The sequence below is a fragment of the Drosophila eugracilis genome, unplaced genomic scaffold (genome assembly GCF_018153835.1).
Source record: "Drosophila eugracilis isolate 14026-0451.02 unplaced genomic scaffold, ASM1815383v1 contig_952, whole genome shotgun sequence".
Lineage (NCBI taxonomy): Eukaryota > Metazoa > Arthropoda > Insecta > Diptera > Drosophilidae > Drosophila > Drosophila eugracilis.
In genome coordinates this window covers 870318-888028 of record NW_024573870.1, presented here as the reverse complement: position 1 = coordinate 888028, position 17711 = coordinate 870318, and the positions used below count along the sequence as shown (strand labels likewise).

The 17711-nt window shown below is 40.7% G+C and overlaps 3 protein-coding genes across 3 annotated transcripts in view; 1 reads left to right on the top strand and 2 right to left on the bottom strand.

Annotated features, from left to right (window-relative positions):
* The window catches only part of LOC108107042 (carbohydrate sulfotransferase 4), a 29558-nt gene extending 15966 nt beyond the window's left edge, over positions 1 to 13592 (bottom strand). The window contains exon 1 of the mRNA XM_017214403.2: positions 12416 to 13592. Coding sequence (XP_017069892.1) covers positions 12416 to 13344 — 929 coding nt within the window. The 5' untranslated portion in view covers positions 13345 to 13592. The remainder of the gene's footprint in view (positions 1 to 12415) is intronic.
* Positions 13593 to 13792: 200 nt separating this feature from the next.
* LOC108107025 (asparagine synthetase domain-containing protein CG17486) lies at positions 13793 to 15675 on the top strand. Its single transcript, XM_017214373.2, has one exon. The coding sequence runs from the start codon at positions 13838 to 13840 to the stop codon at positions 15533 to 15535; it is 1698 nt and encodes a 565-aa protein (XP_017069862.2). The 5' UTR covers positions 13793 to 13837; the 3' UTR covers positions 15536 to 15675.
* A 171-nt stretch (positions 15676 to 15846) lies between these two features.
* Positions 15847 to 17302, bottom strand: LOC108107027 (carbohydrate sulfotransferase 1). The gene is made up of 3 exons (XM_017214375.2): positions 16610 to 17302; positions 16380 to 16556; positions 15847 to 16320 (listed from the first exon to the last, which is right to left on the bottom strand). Exons 1-3 carry the CDS (start codon positions 17194 to 17196, stop codon positions 15984 to 15986), a joined length of 1101 nt encoding a protein of 366 aa, XP_017069864.2. The 5' UTR covers positions 17197 to 17302; the 3' UTR covers positions 15847 to 15983.
* Between the last annotated feature and the right edge of the window lie 409 nt (positions 17303 to 17711).

Sequence of the window (17711 nt, the reverse complement as noted above, 5' to 3'; positions counted from 1 at the left end):
AAAATGGGGAAAATGGGAAAACTGAAACGCAAACGCAAACGAAATGAAATATGTATGTGGTGGAGTACGAGTTTCGAGTTGGAGGCATGGAATTTAGGCAGTTCAAGTGGGTAACTGCTAACGGGTACAGGGCAACACGAATGAAAGTCCTTGTTGGCCACACTCACAGGCTGGCGTACAAAAAAGAAAACCGGAAAAACGGAAAAGCTAAGCCTCGGGAAACGTGCGGCGAAGGCAAGACACCGCCTTTCGCCTTTCGCCTTTTTGGCCACAAGCCAAGAAAGCAAAGAGAAAATAAAGGCCAGGACACATCATGCCACCGTAAGGTGGAGACACAGACACCATCCGGCGACTAAGGAACCGGAGCCTGGCATTTTTATTCCTTTATAAAAATATATCAGCGACCGCCAGCGTTGACAGACCAAATACCAAGCAAAGGCAACCGGAGGATGTTATGCTTTTGATACTCGCCGAGATCAGGAAACAAAGTTAAGCAGGAAGAGCAGGAAGTTGAGCAGGTAACCATGTCACGGTCGGAGGTTAAATGTTGACAATCTGTTTAGCAAATCCGCCAGCAAACTGAAACAGACTGTAAGGACCAGCACAAAAATCAATTTATCGCTGAAGTTTTTCCAACTTGAGGTCAAGGATTGTGTACCTAAGCAAGACAGAATTTTAAAAGGTTATTATTTTTCCAATTTTGAGAAAAGGTTAGGGCTTATGCCTAGATATAACGCATACAACATCCTCGACATTATTAAAATTAACTTAAAACCGAAAAAATCCAGGCAGCTCTCTGATGTGGCATTTAAAGCGCGGAAGAGCAAAGGAATTCGAGACTTGGGGCAAGCAACATAAAAAACATTCTCATTCTCGGTCCCAGAAGCCATTCCACCTCACCCAATTCCCACTGACCCCCGCCCATTTCCTGGAACCGAGTTGCCATAGCATCGTGCCTTTTCCTCCGCTTCTTTTGTCGTTTATTAATTTAACAAGTGCTGGCCATTTGCTTTTTAATGAACAGGGCGACACAGTTTTGTCTCTTTGTGTGTTTCAGCGAGTGACAAGGCGAAGAGCGAGCACAAATAAAATGCACTGAGAGAAAAGAAATATATATGTCATAATTTTATTCACAATTATTAAAGCCAATCAAATATGTTTGTGTTTAGTGTTGTTAAACTAAAATGAACTAATTATTATTTTGCATGAATCCATTCGTAGCCAAAGCCATAGTTTGATTACCAAAGAGAAAAAAAACATTCTTTACCATGAAGAAATTGGTTAAAAAGTGTAACAAGCGGTCACACTAACAAATGTAACAAACGGTCACACTAATTTATCTATTCACCACTTTGTTTTAAGCACAATATATTCCTCTCCCTTACTTTTGCATAACAACCAGTATGTGAGTCCTGTTCGCACGATCAGTAAATGTCACCAATACATGTACAAATTAGGATAGGATAGAATAAAAAAGAGTAAAGAATAGGTTTGAACACAGAAGAGACCAGCATGTTGATTTACGACTTAACTTCAGTTCTTCACTTTAAGATGAAGCTTGTTTTGGGATACCACCTTTTCTATAGTTTCTAAACAAAACAAATTCAATTATAAATTTACAATCATTTGTCTTAGTGTATGTACAATGTACATGCATTTATGAATATATATGCTAAAGGCGGGAGGTAAAAAATGAACAGCAAGCATAAATAAAGAGGAATGGGCATGAAAATATCTAGAGCCGTTACAACGGAAGTTTTCTAATGTATCTGCTGAGTTTTTCTGCTTTTGCAATCGTCGCCCGAGATGCTTTTGTTGGCAGAGTGAGTTGTTCTTGCTGTTTGATGTAAGCGGATACGGCTGCAAAAACATTAAGCAGCAACAAAGGAAAACGAGCGCGGCATGACAATGTTTAAACTTTTAAGTTTGCCATGTACCGAAGTTGACTATTGGAAAAGCGGCCGAAACGAAGCGGACCACACACCGATGTCGCTCTGCGCGGCAAAATTAAAACAAAGACAGCGGAAAGATCTGCTAAGATCTCCCATCTGCCATCTTAGTAACCCAGTTAAAGCGAGTTAAATTGTGATTAAGTGCCAAAGACTCAGGCACTCAGAAGCTCAAGCAGAAGTCGTCCGAGAGGCAAACAACACACTCTACCCACAACAGCGGTGTGAACGGAATTTAATGAGCCCGGCCAAAAGAGAAAGTCTCCTCCTTCCCCCTCTTCATTCAGCCAAGGGAACAGCGGAACTGCATCGAAGGTACAACCACGATGGGTAACTGAAATGCGTGCCATGACTAGAAACAATTTATAATGCGGCCTGCAATTGGTTGGCCGTCTTGGCTCCGCCGAATCGAAACTGGGCCTTTGTCCCCTCCCCTCGACACTTTTCTTCTCCCTTCACTGGAGTCCACAACTCCACTCAATCATTAACAGTCATGGACGCAAATTGCTCAGCCATTCGGGCTTAGACTCCCCCTCCCCTCTCCATCCCCCATCCACTATCGGTGGACAGAAAACTTTCGCGCATAAATTAGGCTAATATATCTCTACCCGAAAGGTAGAGCGGCAAAAATAGTGCAGCCCGAAGATTACAGTGTTTAGCAGCGAGGGAGGTCAGGATCTGTACCTTGTGCTAATGATAGCCACAAAGCTGTCGGCCCAGATGGACCTCCGGAGGGGGTGTAGGAGGCGGAGGAGGTGTTCCCAGGTAGGTTGCTAGCTAGAGCAGCTGGGATTTTGCGGTAATTTAGATTGCTGGCTCAATGCACTGGTGGCCTCGAGGGGGTCGCTGTTAAAGCACTTTGCTGGGTCTTAATGTGTCTGCTAAGCCAACGAATTTTGCCAGAACAAAGAGTTATCGAGGTCACTGATAAGTGTTTAAGAGCAACCTCAGTATATCGGCAGAAGTGTTCTTAAGGAACCTTTAAATTAAAAACAAAATATTTACTTAGAAATGGAAAAATCTTTTAACGATTCAATATATAAAATAATATTTATCAGAAATACATAAAAGCTTTAGCAAAATAAACGAAATTGACTTGACATGTTTGATAAGAAGGGAAGTGATGCTTTTTTTTATGATTTCTATGACTCTCAGCTTGGGAAAAAGACGAATTATAAAGAATCGAAAGGATTAAAGGGAAGACCTCGAGATTGCGAAAAAACTTGTAAAAAAACAAGTCAAAACTAGGTCAGTCTTGGAAAATACTTAATGCCAAATCTGATTATTCAGAGATTTTGATTAAAAATTCCCTGCAACATCAAGTTAATAACTAGCTGAGGAAGCTATCTCCAGCCCCAACATCCTTTCTCAGTTCCTTCATCAAAATATTGCCAGCAGGGAAGGGAGTTGGCCAACACCTTTGTTCTCGGCTGCTCTGGCAGTTGGCCTTATCCATAATCTAAGGCCCTCGGGGGCACCTGCAGAGTACACACACACACACACATTCCTCAATTATTTCATTTCGTTTATGCCAAGGTAAGTAGAATTTTGTAGAGCGCCGCCAGTGGCCATAAATCGTTGAGCAACTTGCTCGACCTTCTCTTTAGTCGGAGGCATGCTCCTTTGGCAGGACCAAGGGACGGAGCAGTACTTTGCCCTGGGGCCACCAGCATGAATGTTCTTATGCAATCAGAACACTTCACTTCGCTTCACTTGGTTCGATGGCTTCTTGGTTCGACTACGGCTCACTTACGTAAAATGCAGTCCAGAAAAGACGCCCACATGTCGGACAAGATGTCCTGTCCCCCTGAGCACCCTGAGAAGCCGACGTTTTCCATTCAGACAACGTCGATTCGGATTTTTTGCTTTTTACTGCAAGGATCATTTAAAAAGTGAAGTGAACGAGGAAAAACTTGCTCCACATGCATAAATAAATGGCCACAGACTCGACTTGGAACGGTCCAAACTGGGTGAAAGGGGTGTAACTGCGGCTGGCGGGTGGCTGTCGGGGGTGGCCCACCAACTGCATCGGATTTCCGACATTGGACCCACCCGAAAAACAACGAGCTTTAGTTACAAGAACAAACCCCTCTCCAGAGAGAGGAAAAAACGAAACTGAAGACAGGAAATTTGTTTCGCGTAGGAAACGCTCCTTAAAAAAAGGAATGGAAAGCGTAAAACAAAAATGAGCTTAGCGAAAATGTTACGGAAATATGATGGAAAAAAGATGGCGAAAAGATTATAAAGCGTTGGCCAAAAGAACTTAGACTAAAAAGTTTTCGCTCAAAGCGGAAGCCAATGTTTGTGCTTCTCAAATTATAAATTTCAGCTTATAGCAACCTTTTCTCAGATATTTCCTATTTAGAACTTTATAACATTAGAAAAGAGTAATCCTCTTCACCTAAACCTATTACTTCTTAGAACAATTTCCGAGCATCATTCTAAGTTTACTGTTTAAATGCTAAAAAAAAAAACCTCCATACCGCTATTGTGCTTTTATAGCCCCATAAAACCTCGCCTAACCGAAGGCAATTGGAAAACTTTCCCACAGGCAACATTTAACGAACTTCAGAAACTCAAGAAGTAAAAACAATCAATTGTACAAAGAGCGGAAAATGATAAACGATGCAGCATGCAGCCCAACATTTAAGAGAGTGAAAATGGCTGGCAGAAAAGTTCCGGCTGGTTTGGAGCCAAAAAGAAAACTTAAACATTACAACTCTGTGAAATTCACACAATTATTAAAAGGAAAGACGTGGAAAAACAGCCAAACAAAGAGAAAAACACGTTCACAAATGGCAAGGTGAGGTTATACACAATGACATTGACGACTGCATTTTCCCGCTAAAAGTTTCCACAGAAAAGAAATTGAAGACTTTCTACATCTAGCGACTATTTATTCTATGGTCGCAATTAAAAGCGGGCAAGGTGAGAGCAAGAGCGAAAACTGCAACTTTTCCCGGTCATTAAAAGTAAAAAATAAAATACTTTTACTACCCAAACAGATACGGATTTACGCTCCCGAATCAAGGTTTCAACTTTAAAAGTGACTAAAGGCTGAACTTTTGGTAAGGGAAAATCGAAAACCAATCAGGACAGCCTGTTAGGACTTAACTACTGCAGTGGGAGTGGAGTTAGTTGGAGTTCTAACAGGAAATATTTTACTATGTAGTTAGGAGCACTTCATAAAGTAAATAAACGCCCTTAACTAAAGGCAACTTTATCGAGCTTTGTCATAATAAAACAAAAAAAACCAAATCCTAAAACAAAAGATCTAAGTTAACCGGAAATGGAAATAGCAGCCCATTGCAATTTAATTCGCAAATCGCAGGGAAAGAAAAGAGGTCGACTGAATCTCGCTAAGAGCTGTGGCATAATAAGGCCAACAGAGAAGCAGACGCTGTGAAAATACAAATTTAATGCCTTACAAAGTTCGCTTATTTTAATTATAGCTTAATCCTGAATCTTTCCTTGGCTCATTTTATTTTTAAACAAGTTCGAAAGCTAACCAAACATATTACATAATAAAGTATAACAATAAGTTACAACTTTTATAATTATTATAATATTAACAGGATGTTTTAAGAAGAAATCCCTATAACTAAATAAATTTTATAGTATTAATTTAAGTTTAGTTCTAGAGAAATTAATTTGTTTACAGCGAAAAAACTCCCCAGACGTAGATATCAATGCTACTAGGGTCGACTCACAGGCCTATAAAGATAACGTAAACCCACAACGGGCCTACCTATCAAGTGGAATATTTTGTAACTGAAATAAATACTTATGAATTCGTGAAATAATTTTGGACAATTTTAAAATGTATTCTCTAATAAAGTAAAATTTTAAGGGTGTTACCAAATTAGTTTCACTTTTTACCAAACCTTCAACCATACAAAATGGAATCAAAATTCAAAAAGAATGTTAAGAGTCTAATAAAATTTATTAATAAAACAAACAAACTTGCGCGACCTAGTAATATTTTACTGTTTTTAATGACTAACTAGAGATAATATAAAGATTATTTATGATCAAGCATTTTAGAAGGAACTATAAAAGATTTAAAGCAAACTGAAGAAGGCAAGACCTAACTTGTATCATTTCTAAATATAAATAAAATACTCTATAAATAAACTTCAAAACTTATTATTATTCAGCGGAAAACCAAACTGATTGTTAATAGAAAATAATAAAGTCACTCCCTGAGGCTCAAGATTAATTACTTTAAATAATTTAAGTTTATTAAGATATCCCAAAAATAAATGTTAAATGCAAAAGCTGCATCGTTGTTTAACACCTATCGCCATCATTAATTGTCTGCAAAACACAAAAACCAAGTTCTTTACTTGGTCAAAAGCAAACTCATTAGGTAATGTGCCAACACCGTGGGCATTACCAAACACTATTTGTTTATTTTTAAACGCTGACAGACAACAAACTAGCCATAGACGAGCTGCAAAAAGAAGTGGAACGTCTCTGTTCTTTATTCATTCTGTCAGCTGTAAGAGGAACTCCAATCAGCAGAGCTCAGCCTTGAGGAGAGCTTTCGGTTCTCTGGTTTTTCAAATTCCGTTTCGGTTTTTCAGCCTGGCCCGTACAATTACCAGGCAGAATTTATGGCTCAACCGGCGCGTTGTAAATCTTTAAGTAGCCATAGACAAGGTTCGCATCGCCTAATGCGATTTTCCCCCCATTCTACACCCCTCTGCCGGACTACTGCAACTTTATGACATTAGTTTTGGTTGTGGTCGGTCTAAGCCCAAAAAAGGGGAAACGCAAAGAGCTCCGGCCTTCCTTCCTCCGGCATGGTTCATCAATTTTCTGTGCGTTTCGGGGCAGCAGATGCTGCGGTCTCCGTTTGCGGCATCGTTAGCTGCATCGGACTGATCGATTCTATTGATCGATGAGCAGCTTTCAGCCACTAAATCATTGTAATTTTCACACGCTTTGCCAGCTTTGCCAGCTCTGTCAAGAACAAGGCTTTGGGCCGCCTCGGAAAAGGCCCCCCCGAAGCGATTGGACCCATTTATTATAGTTTTTGCAAGGGGAAAATGCTAGCAATGCCAATTAGTTCCGAGGAAAATAAAATTTTTGCATCTTTATATAATTGTAAAATCTTTGAGAACAAATCTTACAGATATTCATCTTTTTGAAACAAGAAAATTTCACAACTTCTTTATAGTTTAAAGTATTATCAGCTCGGTAATAACTATAAAGCATACAGACTCATTCATTTGGATATTTAACTTTTATTTCCAGCAACCATTCCGCCAGCCAAGTGCCATTCATGCAACCAAGTTGCTCCAACTGGTTAAGCCAGTTTCTGTCCAAAATTTCTATACTTATCATTATTTGCCATTATTATCATCATCCAACACCTCATCAACTACAACGTCCACCGTAGAGCGGAAAAATAAATAAGCTACAAAAACCAGCATTATAAGCACTCAAGCCCAGTACTAGCAGCGATTTTAGAAATTATTTCTACGCCCAAACACCGAAAAAAAAAGCGAAACTTCGAGTGCATGTTGCGGAGAAGTGGAGAAAAAATCAATCACTTTCACTGCCGGCCAAGAGAGTTTGTCATAGTCGGGTTTCTGGCCGGGTCTAGTCCGGGGACCCCCCTCCATTTTCGCCTGGCCTCCGACAATTTTTATTGCTGCTTTTCACCCATTTACGCCAAGCCGATCTCTACACGTACCAAAACAGCAATGGCAAGAGGCAATGGCAAGCGGTAAGAGGCAAGCGGCATAACGAAGAAAAAGGTTTAGCTTGGCTAACAACGAAACTCGTTTCGCTTTTTGCAAATGCAATAAGATACAAAGTTTGGGCCACCACTGAAAATATAGACTAGCGGACTCGATGCTCTTTCGGCTCCCTGACTGACTAGTTTAATTTCGGTCAAAAACGATTTGATAACATGTCAGCTGTTCCCCGAAAAGAAAGTTCATAGGAAGATACGCGTTTGAATGTGGGTCTCTGATTAGTAAGTAACTAAGGAAGTACTCTATCTGATAATAGGTACTCTTAGCTTTTATGAATCTTAACCTTCACATAGATATAGATACTCCCGCGTTTGGCTTGAACTATCCCACTTGAACGTTCACTGAACTCACGATCGTTCTCTTTCGCTCCAGCTGCAACTGTCTCTCTCTCTCCGTGGCTGAGTTTTTTTTGTCAAAACTGTCAAGTCAAAAGTTCAAAACGAGAAAATGTTAAATGGCCCAGAATGAGGTCTGTGGCGCAATAAGCTTCCGAGAACTGAGTTTTACAGCAGCCCAAAACTGCGGGGTCTTGACGTCTAGCGGCTTCTTCTTCCGACTCGTTCTCATTGTTTGTTGCCTGTTTGGTTATTTGGCTCTTTAGCTGTTTGTCTCTTGGCCCGCTTTAAAACGCAGCTTGGAAAAGTTTTCGAGTTAATGGCCACTTTGCTCATTATAAGCCAACTAAAGCTGACTGGGCCCAAACTCTTTGTGGTTTCTGCGGTTCTTTCGGTTCTTTTAGCAGTCGCTGGATGCTACGCTCTCTCTGCGATAGGAATTCCGCCTTCTTCTTGCAACTGTGCGGCCTGTGGGCGCCTTCAATGCTCACAAATTTTAATCTACTTGATGCCAAAAGCCCCTCAAAGTTAGCGGCCACAAAACCCTACGCGCCGGAAAATTAAATGACAAACTAACTGGAAAGGCTTTATCGAAAGTGTGAATAAATTTAATAAACTTAATAAAAGAGTTTCCTTTAACAATTCAACAATTTATGCACATAAATAAGATTGTAAGCTACAGCAAATATTATTTAAATTGGTTTTAAGGCAGCAAATAAATGGCTTTTATATGAAAAACTAAATCATGAATAAAATCAAATAGAGTTTCCCTTATCACTTTGACATTTCAATGCTCGATGAAATGAAAACCAATAAATTTTTAAATAAAACTCTGACTCATGAACTGCTGGCCAAGAAGAATCGAAAACAAAAACTTCCTCCTCCATTTGGTAATTCATTTCATTAACCACATTCCCTGCCTTATCGCACCTCAGTGCCGGGAAAGAGACCATGAAAAACCACATAAAAATAATGTGTGATTTATAAAATAAATGGTCATTGGGCATTAAATTTAAGAGCCCGTCCATCGTGGCGTATGCGCGATAATTGTGGGAAAGGTTCGGCTAGTTTCCCCCGAAAATTCTGGGCACACCCAGCCAGACCCAGCCAGTCCAATCGACAACTAGAAGCCAAGTTAGCGGACGCTTAGTCAGTCACCGAACACGGCTATTTGCCCCACAATGCGCGCACTGACCCAAATTATGGCCAAGTGTGAGCCGCCCGAGAGAAGGTGGCTCTGGGATGATGTTGGCCCGCAGAACACATAAATCCAAGTGCTGGTCAACATTTCCGGAATTTTGATGCATTTCACTGGGCCTAGCGGGGCAAGACTTGGCGTTAATAGAGTGTGAAAGAATTTTTACTGCAATCCGCGAAGAGGAACACAAACAGTCGAGTGGAAGACGAAACTCAAGTAGCTTTTACGAAGCTAATTTCACAAGGTACTTGCCTGTTAGTAATGGAGTGTTAAAGATTTTGCAAGACCAAAAACTATAAAATACCAATATATCATAATATATGTTAGGATTTTTATAAACTACCTCTTTATAGACTTGGGTAGTAATCAAAAATCTTTAAAATTTTGTTAATATGATGTTTGCAAGGTACTCAAAAGATGCTTTTTCAGAAGCCAAAAAGATTAAGATAAGAGTATTTGGCCAAAAAGATAAGGAGCAGAAGTGATCTATGAGAAGAAAGATAGGAGGCCAAAAGAGAAATTCTTGAAGAGTTTGTTAATTTACTGGCCCAACTTCCGGGTGGCTGTCTGCGAGAGTCTAAGCTTAGTACGTTCAGCTCATGATTTAGTGTGTTAATTGTTCTTCGTCTTTTTTGCCGGAACCGCAAGTGGAATAGAGAGGATGATGGCTAAAGGAAACCAGAACAACGCCACTAAATATCCATTAAAAGACATTAGACATTTCTTTTGACATTCATGCGGCAGAAGGAGATTGCCGTATAAATGACATTTTCCACTCAGCAATTTTATCTCCATCAATTCGTTTATTTATTGAACCGAAATCTGTGCACAAATGTCAGTTTCGCTCTCATTGATTGAAATTGTTTTTGGTAAATCTTTTGCATAACATTGACATAGCCGAGCCAGCACAAAAGCCGAATCTAATGTGTCCTTGCCTTGCAGGGGGACGACGGGAAGGAGAGATCGGAGCAAATGTAATCGAAACCACAAAAGCCAGTTGAAGAGGGTCGGCGGGCGGGGTCAGCCAAGGAACCAAAGAACACCAGAAAACCCCACATCAATCAAATACATTCTCGCTTTCTGTTTACTTTTTGCTGGTTTGTTTAGCTAGAGATTGCCATACACTAATTTTATCGATTTCTGCTGTTGTTGGCCGGCTTACATTTTAAATGGGAAATGGGAAATTATGTAAATGAAACTTTTGTTTGCGGCATTTGGGAAATGCCTTAAAAAGATCTGATTTCGGTTCTATTGCCCAGGGGTTTTCTCTGATAGAAAAGAGTTTTCCTCTCAGCCGAAAATAAATATTTTTGAATGGATTCCTGAGAAGTTATCTCTGCTTACTTTTTCAGGTGATGAAGTAACAGTCAGGTACCGGAACACTGATAAGATATAAAGAAACTCTACAAAGACCAAAAAATAATCACCTTATAAATTAGTGCTGATACTACCTAACTTCTGTAAAACTTCTAGGTATTATAGAATAACCCATTATCTGATTTTGTAACTATCAAGTTCAAGCATATATAGCCTAATTGAAAGAATTCTTGAGTGGAAATGGAAGCCGAAAAGTCAAGTGAACGTCAACAAACACTCAGAACTTATATCGCAGTTCCGCTGATAAGGCAATAAGCGTCAGAGATCCGTTTTTAATAACTCAACTAAACCATTGTAATCTGTGAACCAGCCAGAAAAACTGTAGTACACACAGTTCCTTATCATTATCTTGTTCGAAAAGTTTGGAAACCCCAACATGTTATTACAGTAATGAACAAGAAATATAATTGCATTGTGTTTGGTAAATGAATCGGTGATATGAAAGACCTTTGAATTGAATTGACAAAGAAATCATTAATTGAAGCTAATTATCAAAAATATCTATTAAAATTGATCACTCCAGAGAACTTTTTTAACTCTTTATAAGGCCCTATTACTTTGCATTTTAAACAAACAACTTGTATATTAATACTCATACATACATAAATAATTTGATAAGCTCGAAAAGTTGTCCGGGCGAGAAAGCTAATGCGGCAAAAGTAATAAAATAATACAGCCATGTACGAGTATTCCTCAAAACTTATCACAAAAAGGGGCCTTGGCCTGCTGGCAGATAAAAAGTGGAAAGATGGAAAGAGTAACATTGAGAAATTGCCGAGACAATGAATGACTGACTGAGTCCGGGTGGGGAAACTATAACAAGACGCCAGCGATTCGAATTCATTCGATAAACACAATCTGCACATTTTGTGCCAACTGAACTGAACATTGATAATTCTGGACTATCAATGGGGTAAAGCAATTTTTTGTTTTAATTTTTTATTAATTTTTATTTTGTTTTATGATTATACAAATCAATTTACTTGTTTTTAACTTTAAGAAGTTTAATCATGAAAAGAAGCTACTTTTGGCAAGGCAAAACTATAAAAACTAATTAAAGTCTTCTACATTTTTATGAAAATATATATCGGCTGGTGCCGATCTATAATATACTCTTTGCTATATACTTATACGGACGGATATTTTTTTATCCGTGCAATGCAAACGTCTTATTTATATTCATACTTCATATATGTATGCGAGGAACATAAAAAAATGTACAACTTATCGTTTTTGTAAAAATAGGTATGGTATAAAATTGCAGTTGGATAATTTATTACTCATTTCCATTTTAAAAATGTAGGAAACAAAGAACTTGAAGGTTTTCCATTGTGAATTTTGTTACTCCATTTTGCATAACAAATCTGACTTATATGGAGTTAATCGCCTGATTTACAGTTTTTCAAGTAGCTGCAAGATGAGTAGTAACTACTTTAAGATACTCTAGTCTTAAAATACCTCAACAAAATAAAGAAAATAATAGTTCCCGGACAGATAGACAGACAAGTAACAAATTTGCCAATAGGAATATCAGAGAATCTTGTTTGTAAACATTCAATATGATTATTAATTCATGTCAGAGAGCTTTTAGTAAATCCAACAAACTGATCAGTCGGAATTTTTTTTGCTATCTGCAGTCCACTAAATCAAATTGACTACAACTTCTGGTTAGCGTTTCATCAGTCGTGACATCGCCTTCCAGGCCCCCGCATAAGCACTTCGTCCGAAATGCGTGGCACATGGCTTGCCTGTCGGCTTTCACTTTCTCCCCGGATGTCTGAGCCCACTCACCTTTGATCCTCCAACAGCTTCTCGGCCTGGGCGAGGCGCAGGCGGACGGTCTTCATGCTTTGGATGGGAAAGAGGCGGCAAAAGCGCGTGAGGAACGCGGGACGCCAGCAGAAACGTGGAAACTCCCGGCAGACGTCCCACAGGCGGGTGTTGTGCTCGAACAGATAGGTGTGCGTCTTGCCAAAGTTCAGGTAGTCGATCATGTCGGCGTAGTCGCAGTTGAGCAGGTTCTTCAGGTTCTGCACGGCCAGCTCCTGGTCTTCGGGATCGCGGATCTGCTTGATACCGAAGTCGAGCAACGGTTCATAGTGGTAAAAGTTTCCTGGAATCGAGTTCAGGATGTCGCCCAGGAAAGTGGAGCCGGAACGCCACGAGGTGACCACCACGCTACGCACCGGGGTGCCATTTGTCTCTGGCGTCATATCCGCCAATCTTTCAGCTCCGCCGCGTGGATACTCAAAGTTCTCCATTTCGGTCAGGATGCGCGACCGTTGAGCCGACAGGACATCCACTGAAGTAGCTGTCAGGTTGTAGACGACCGTCTGCGACGGCTGTTGCAGTTGCTGCTGGAAGCGGTCGTAGAAGGCGCTGCGCGCCAGTGAATTGGAAGGACCCCCATCCACGGGCGCGCCCACTCCGGCGCCCGCCCCCTGATCCCGGCCAGCCGCTTGGTTAAACGGGGTGGTCAGCGGACGGTGCTGGGTGGTGGCGATCAGCAGCAGGATGCACAGGCTGCTCACGCCGCAGATGCCGATCAGATTGGCCCTGCGCGACATCCGGCTGCGTCGCCGCTTCCCGTTCAAGCTGAAGCGCTGCTTAGCGCGTGTCCTGCCGGGATCGACGTTCGAGGGGTCTTCCTGACTTAGCAGGGAGCACGCCTCCGGGTCCGGGTTCAGCTCCAATTCCTCCTTCGAGTTACCCGTGCTCATTTGTCACTGGCTAATTGCTGGAGGCTGATTTCTCTAGCTTACGCTGGCTCCTGGCTAATCTCTGTTGCGCTATACTGGCACTCGCTCCCACACGCACATAGTTATCGCCGCGCCCTCAGCTCGAACGCATTGCAGATCGTTTTGGAAGTCGCGTCGCAGTACTATCTTTGTTTCCCGTAGTTATATGTTGATTTTCCGCGACACGACGTGATCCGACCCCGAAATGAACGATTAACAACAACAATGTGACCGTTGCTGGAAGGTCGAAACATACCGCGGGGAATATTTTAAAGGCTTTGGTATATATCCTAAATATGCCATGAAATCACGGTAACTGATTCACTAGCGGTGAGGAAATTTGCTGACCGCATAGCGCAGACTGCAACCATTGCAGCGTTCGGAAAGTCTGTTTCTAATATTTTATAGTATAACAGTATAACTCGGTCACACTTATCCGTAAACACGCAGTTTTTATTTACATTTTGTATTTACAATGTGCGGCATATTTTGCTCAGTTTTGCAAAATGCTAGTTCACATTCTGATTATATGTCACGCTCATTCAAAGATATTTTACGAAGTCGTGGTCCCGATGTGCAGGACGAGCTAGTTCTAAATTATGATGCTGGCCAAATGTTTTTTGCCGGCAACGTTTTATGGCAACAGGGGGAAAGTGTGCAAAAACAACCAGTGGTCGATGACGACTATATATTTCTATTTAATGGAGACCTTTACAATTTACAAAAGCCTGAACATATGTCTGACACATATTGGATAGCGGAAAAACTTTCGGAATGCCGCCTTGAAGAAGAGAAGCTACTGGACCTATTGAAAAACTTGGAGGGACCACATTGTTTAATAATTTATAACAAACGTGATCAAGTGTTATACTTCTCTCGCGACACACTGGGAAGAAATTCATTAATTATTGAACGGAGTTCCGAAGGATTGTATTTGTCGAGCACAACTCTCCACTTAGAAAATAAAAGAATATCACTGGAATTGCCACCATTGGGTCTCTATAGAGTTAAAGTGAATGATCTTACTTCATGCATATTATATCCGTGGCAGACCCTAAATGATTATGCTACACAGCTTTTAAGCAATCTTGATATCGCAGTTGGCTGGAAAACTACAGTGGACAGTCCGATTGCACCACATTGGATGCTTCAAAGTGATCTCACATTTGACTACGATTTCTATACATTTCCGTATATTGACAGCCCTAAGGACTTTTATGAAAACCTAATAAGTCAGACACAAATCAAAGAATCACTTGCCGTACTCCATAAACTGCTTTCTGACTCAGTAAAAAGTCGCGTTACGAACACTGCCCCATTTTGCCGACTTTGCTTACAAGAATTGAAACTTCCAACATTATGTAGCCACGCAAAAGTGTGTTTTTTATTTTCGGGTGGTATTGACTGCACCATCCTGGCTCTGCTGGCCGACAATTTTGTTCCTGAAAATGAACCGATAGAGCTTATTAATGTGGCTTTTGAAAGTGTTGAGGGCCAAAATACATCCGAGAAGATTTGGGATGTGCCGGATCGAAAGACTGCTTTGGTGTCCTTCAATGAATTGCAGCGACTTTGCCCTAAGCGGTCTTGGCAACTGCTAAATGTAAATGTAACCCGTAATGAATTGCAACAAAAGTTAACGACACATATAAGACATCTGATATATCCGCTTGAAACAGTTCTGGATGAGAGCCTTGGATGTGCCTTCTGGTTTGCTTCGCATTGCATCAGCTCCACTGCCAGAGTCGCTCTTGTTGGTAGTGGAGCAGATGAATTATTTGGCGGCTATGTCCGTCATCGCAACAGCTACAGACGTTGCTTGGGCAGTGAAGAAGAGCGCCAACTTGCCGTGCAAAACGAACTTGAAGTGGATTGGCAAAGATTACCGGCCCGTAATTTGGCCAGGGATGACCGAGTCATTGCGGATAATGGTAAAACAGCTAGAGCTCCATTCATCGAAGAAAACTTTGTAAAATATGTTAGATCTTTGAAATCCTATCAAAAATGTTGCTTTAGTTTCCCCGAAGGTGTTGGGGACAAATTGCTTCTCAGACTGTATGGCTATCAGCTCGGGCTTCGAGAAGCCGTATTCCTTAAGAAAAGAGCAATTCAATTTGGTTCTCGAATTGCAAACAGAAAGCAAAATGCTGCACAGCATTCGAATAACCTTTAACTTAAGTTTGTTATATCTATTAAAAGATAGCTTATGCGTTTTTTTAAAATGTGTGGCTGCAATAAATTAAGCAACCAATCTTTCAAAGTTTAAACTATTATCGTCGGCCAAAGGAATAAAAAGATTTAATAATTTTAAAATATCACGTCTTTTAACTCGCTTCTCAACTAATTTCAAAATAATTTGCAAACCCATTTTTAAAATGTAATTCAGCTTCGCAGGAATTGGGAAAGTATGGAGGACATGGCCATTAATTAAGATTATATGAAAGTGTATATACTTATACTATATATGGAAATAATGTTTTATTATATGTTATTACGCTAAAAAATAATTTATTTCATGATGATGTCCACTTAGTATTACCTAATAATACAACTAACCGATTTAAATTTCCAAGTAACTAGAAACTACTCCCAAAAAAAAGATTCTGATCCTGCCACATTTACTAGCCAATAGTTTTTCCCATAATTGGTTCAAATGTTTCCGGCGAAAAGTTTTTGAAGTCCTGGACCGAATGATAACCCCACAAGTCCATGGCCTCGCCGCACACTTTCTGAACAGCTTTTATATCGTTAACTTTCATTTTGCTCATCCAGTCGTAGGCGGGCTGGTTGTTATAGTTCAATCGAAGGTCCACCCCTATGGACTCTACACCCTGACCACTACGAGGATGAATTCCTCGAATGCTTGTCTTGGGTTGCCTCAGCGGCAAACCGTAGAAATCGAATACCAACTTGATACTTTCTTCAGGGTGCAAGACCAAGTCCTCATAACGTATGATGCTGTAGGATACAGATCACGATCATAAAACCTTTCAAAGTATATTCATTGGAAAACTCACCTGAAACGGTGGGGATAAAATTTCGTGAGCGTCTCAACCACCTGATAATCACTAACCATGTCACTACAAAGGGCTTCCGCTTCACAATCCTTTTCAGTCGTGCACCAATTGTTACTCAATCGGGAGTATATCGTGCCCCGAGGATCACGGACCATCAACAGGATTCGCAAATTCAGTCTGGCAAAATCAACAAAGGTTAGAAATATATCTACGAAAGTAAGAACACTTACTCTTGGCGTTCCAAAAGAGTGGCTAGATACTTGAGTCGCATGTTGTACACCGCCATGTTGATAAACGGATGGAGCTTGCAGATGGCAGCCATCGTTTCCCGATCCCAGCAGATCTCCTGGCTGTACGTGAGGCAGATCTTGTACTGAGCACCGTAGAACCGGCGGAAGACCGGAGATCGCATTCCATTGAGGATCATTTTCTCGGACTTATTGTAGTTGCAGTTGTACAAAGCCTCTAGCTCATCCAAAGCCCGACCTTGCTCCAGCTCCGACGTGGAGCGACTCTCGTAAGCGATCAGAGGAGCATAGTGCTGATAGCAGCCCGGCTGGTGAGCCAGGTTGTCCAGCAAGGTCAGGGCACCCGATCCCCGGAAAGTGACCAGCATAGAACGAATAGGCTGCCCGCCAGTTTCCAGGGTGAAGTTGCTCAGCTCGCCCAGGTGACGCGTCTTGTAGGCCAGGACTGACCGTTGCAGGGTGACCGGATCCGGCATAAGAATGGGCAACAGATAGAATATGAATAGGACATAGCTCATGTAGACACCCACGCAAACGCCAGTGAATTTGGTAGTCCTCGAAATCTGCATGACTAAAATTTATAATTTTTCCCAAACCCAACACTAATAATTTTCAAATGAGTCTGAAGTTGATATCTGGCAGAAGGTTCTCTGCTCCTATGAATGCCGATGAAAGGGTAGTTAAAATATAACACCATGTTTATCTTGTAACATGCTACCTTTATTGGCATATCATTTGTGTTTCATATACTTTTAATAGTTAATAATAGATCGTTATTTAGCAATAACTAAAATACTAATATTGCTATATTGTAATACGTAAATATTTCGAACTTCGATTTGTTAATATATATTTTGTATAAGATCTACTATGCTGCTGAAAATCGATATACTTTTGAAAAATTAAAAGAATTTCGGACTAGGCAACTGCAAAAATCTATAAATTTCGACTGAAAACTACTTTTCTTTGTAGAATATAAATGGCTTCGTGTTAATGGGTAGCAGCATATTGATCAAGATCTGCTAAATATCGTGAAATTTCTTTAGATTTCTGGCACTAAATGCGTAACATCGCAAACATCGAA

Excerpts from the sequence above, each read along its gene's own strand:
- LOC108107025 (XM_017214373.2), top strand. The coding sequence starts at position 13,838 with ATGTGCGGCATATTTTGCTCAGTTTTGCAAAATGCTAGTTCACATTCT.
- LOC108107027 (XM_017214375.2), bottom strand. The coding sequence starts at position 17,196 with ATGCAGATTTCGAGGACTACCAAATTCACTGGCGTTTGCGTGGGTGTC. Across the intron at positions 16,557-16,609 it reads ACTCTTTTGGAACGCCAAGA|ACTGAATTTGCGAATCCTGT; the intron begins GTAAGTGTTCTT and ends TGATTTTGCCAG. Across the intron at positions 16,321-16,379 it reads TTTTATCCCCACCGTTTCAG|CATCATACGTTATGAGGACT; the intron begins GTGAGTTTTCCA and ends TGTATCCTACAG.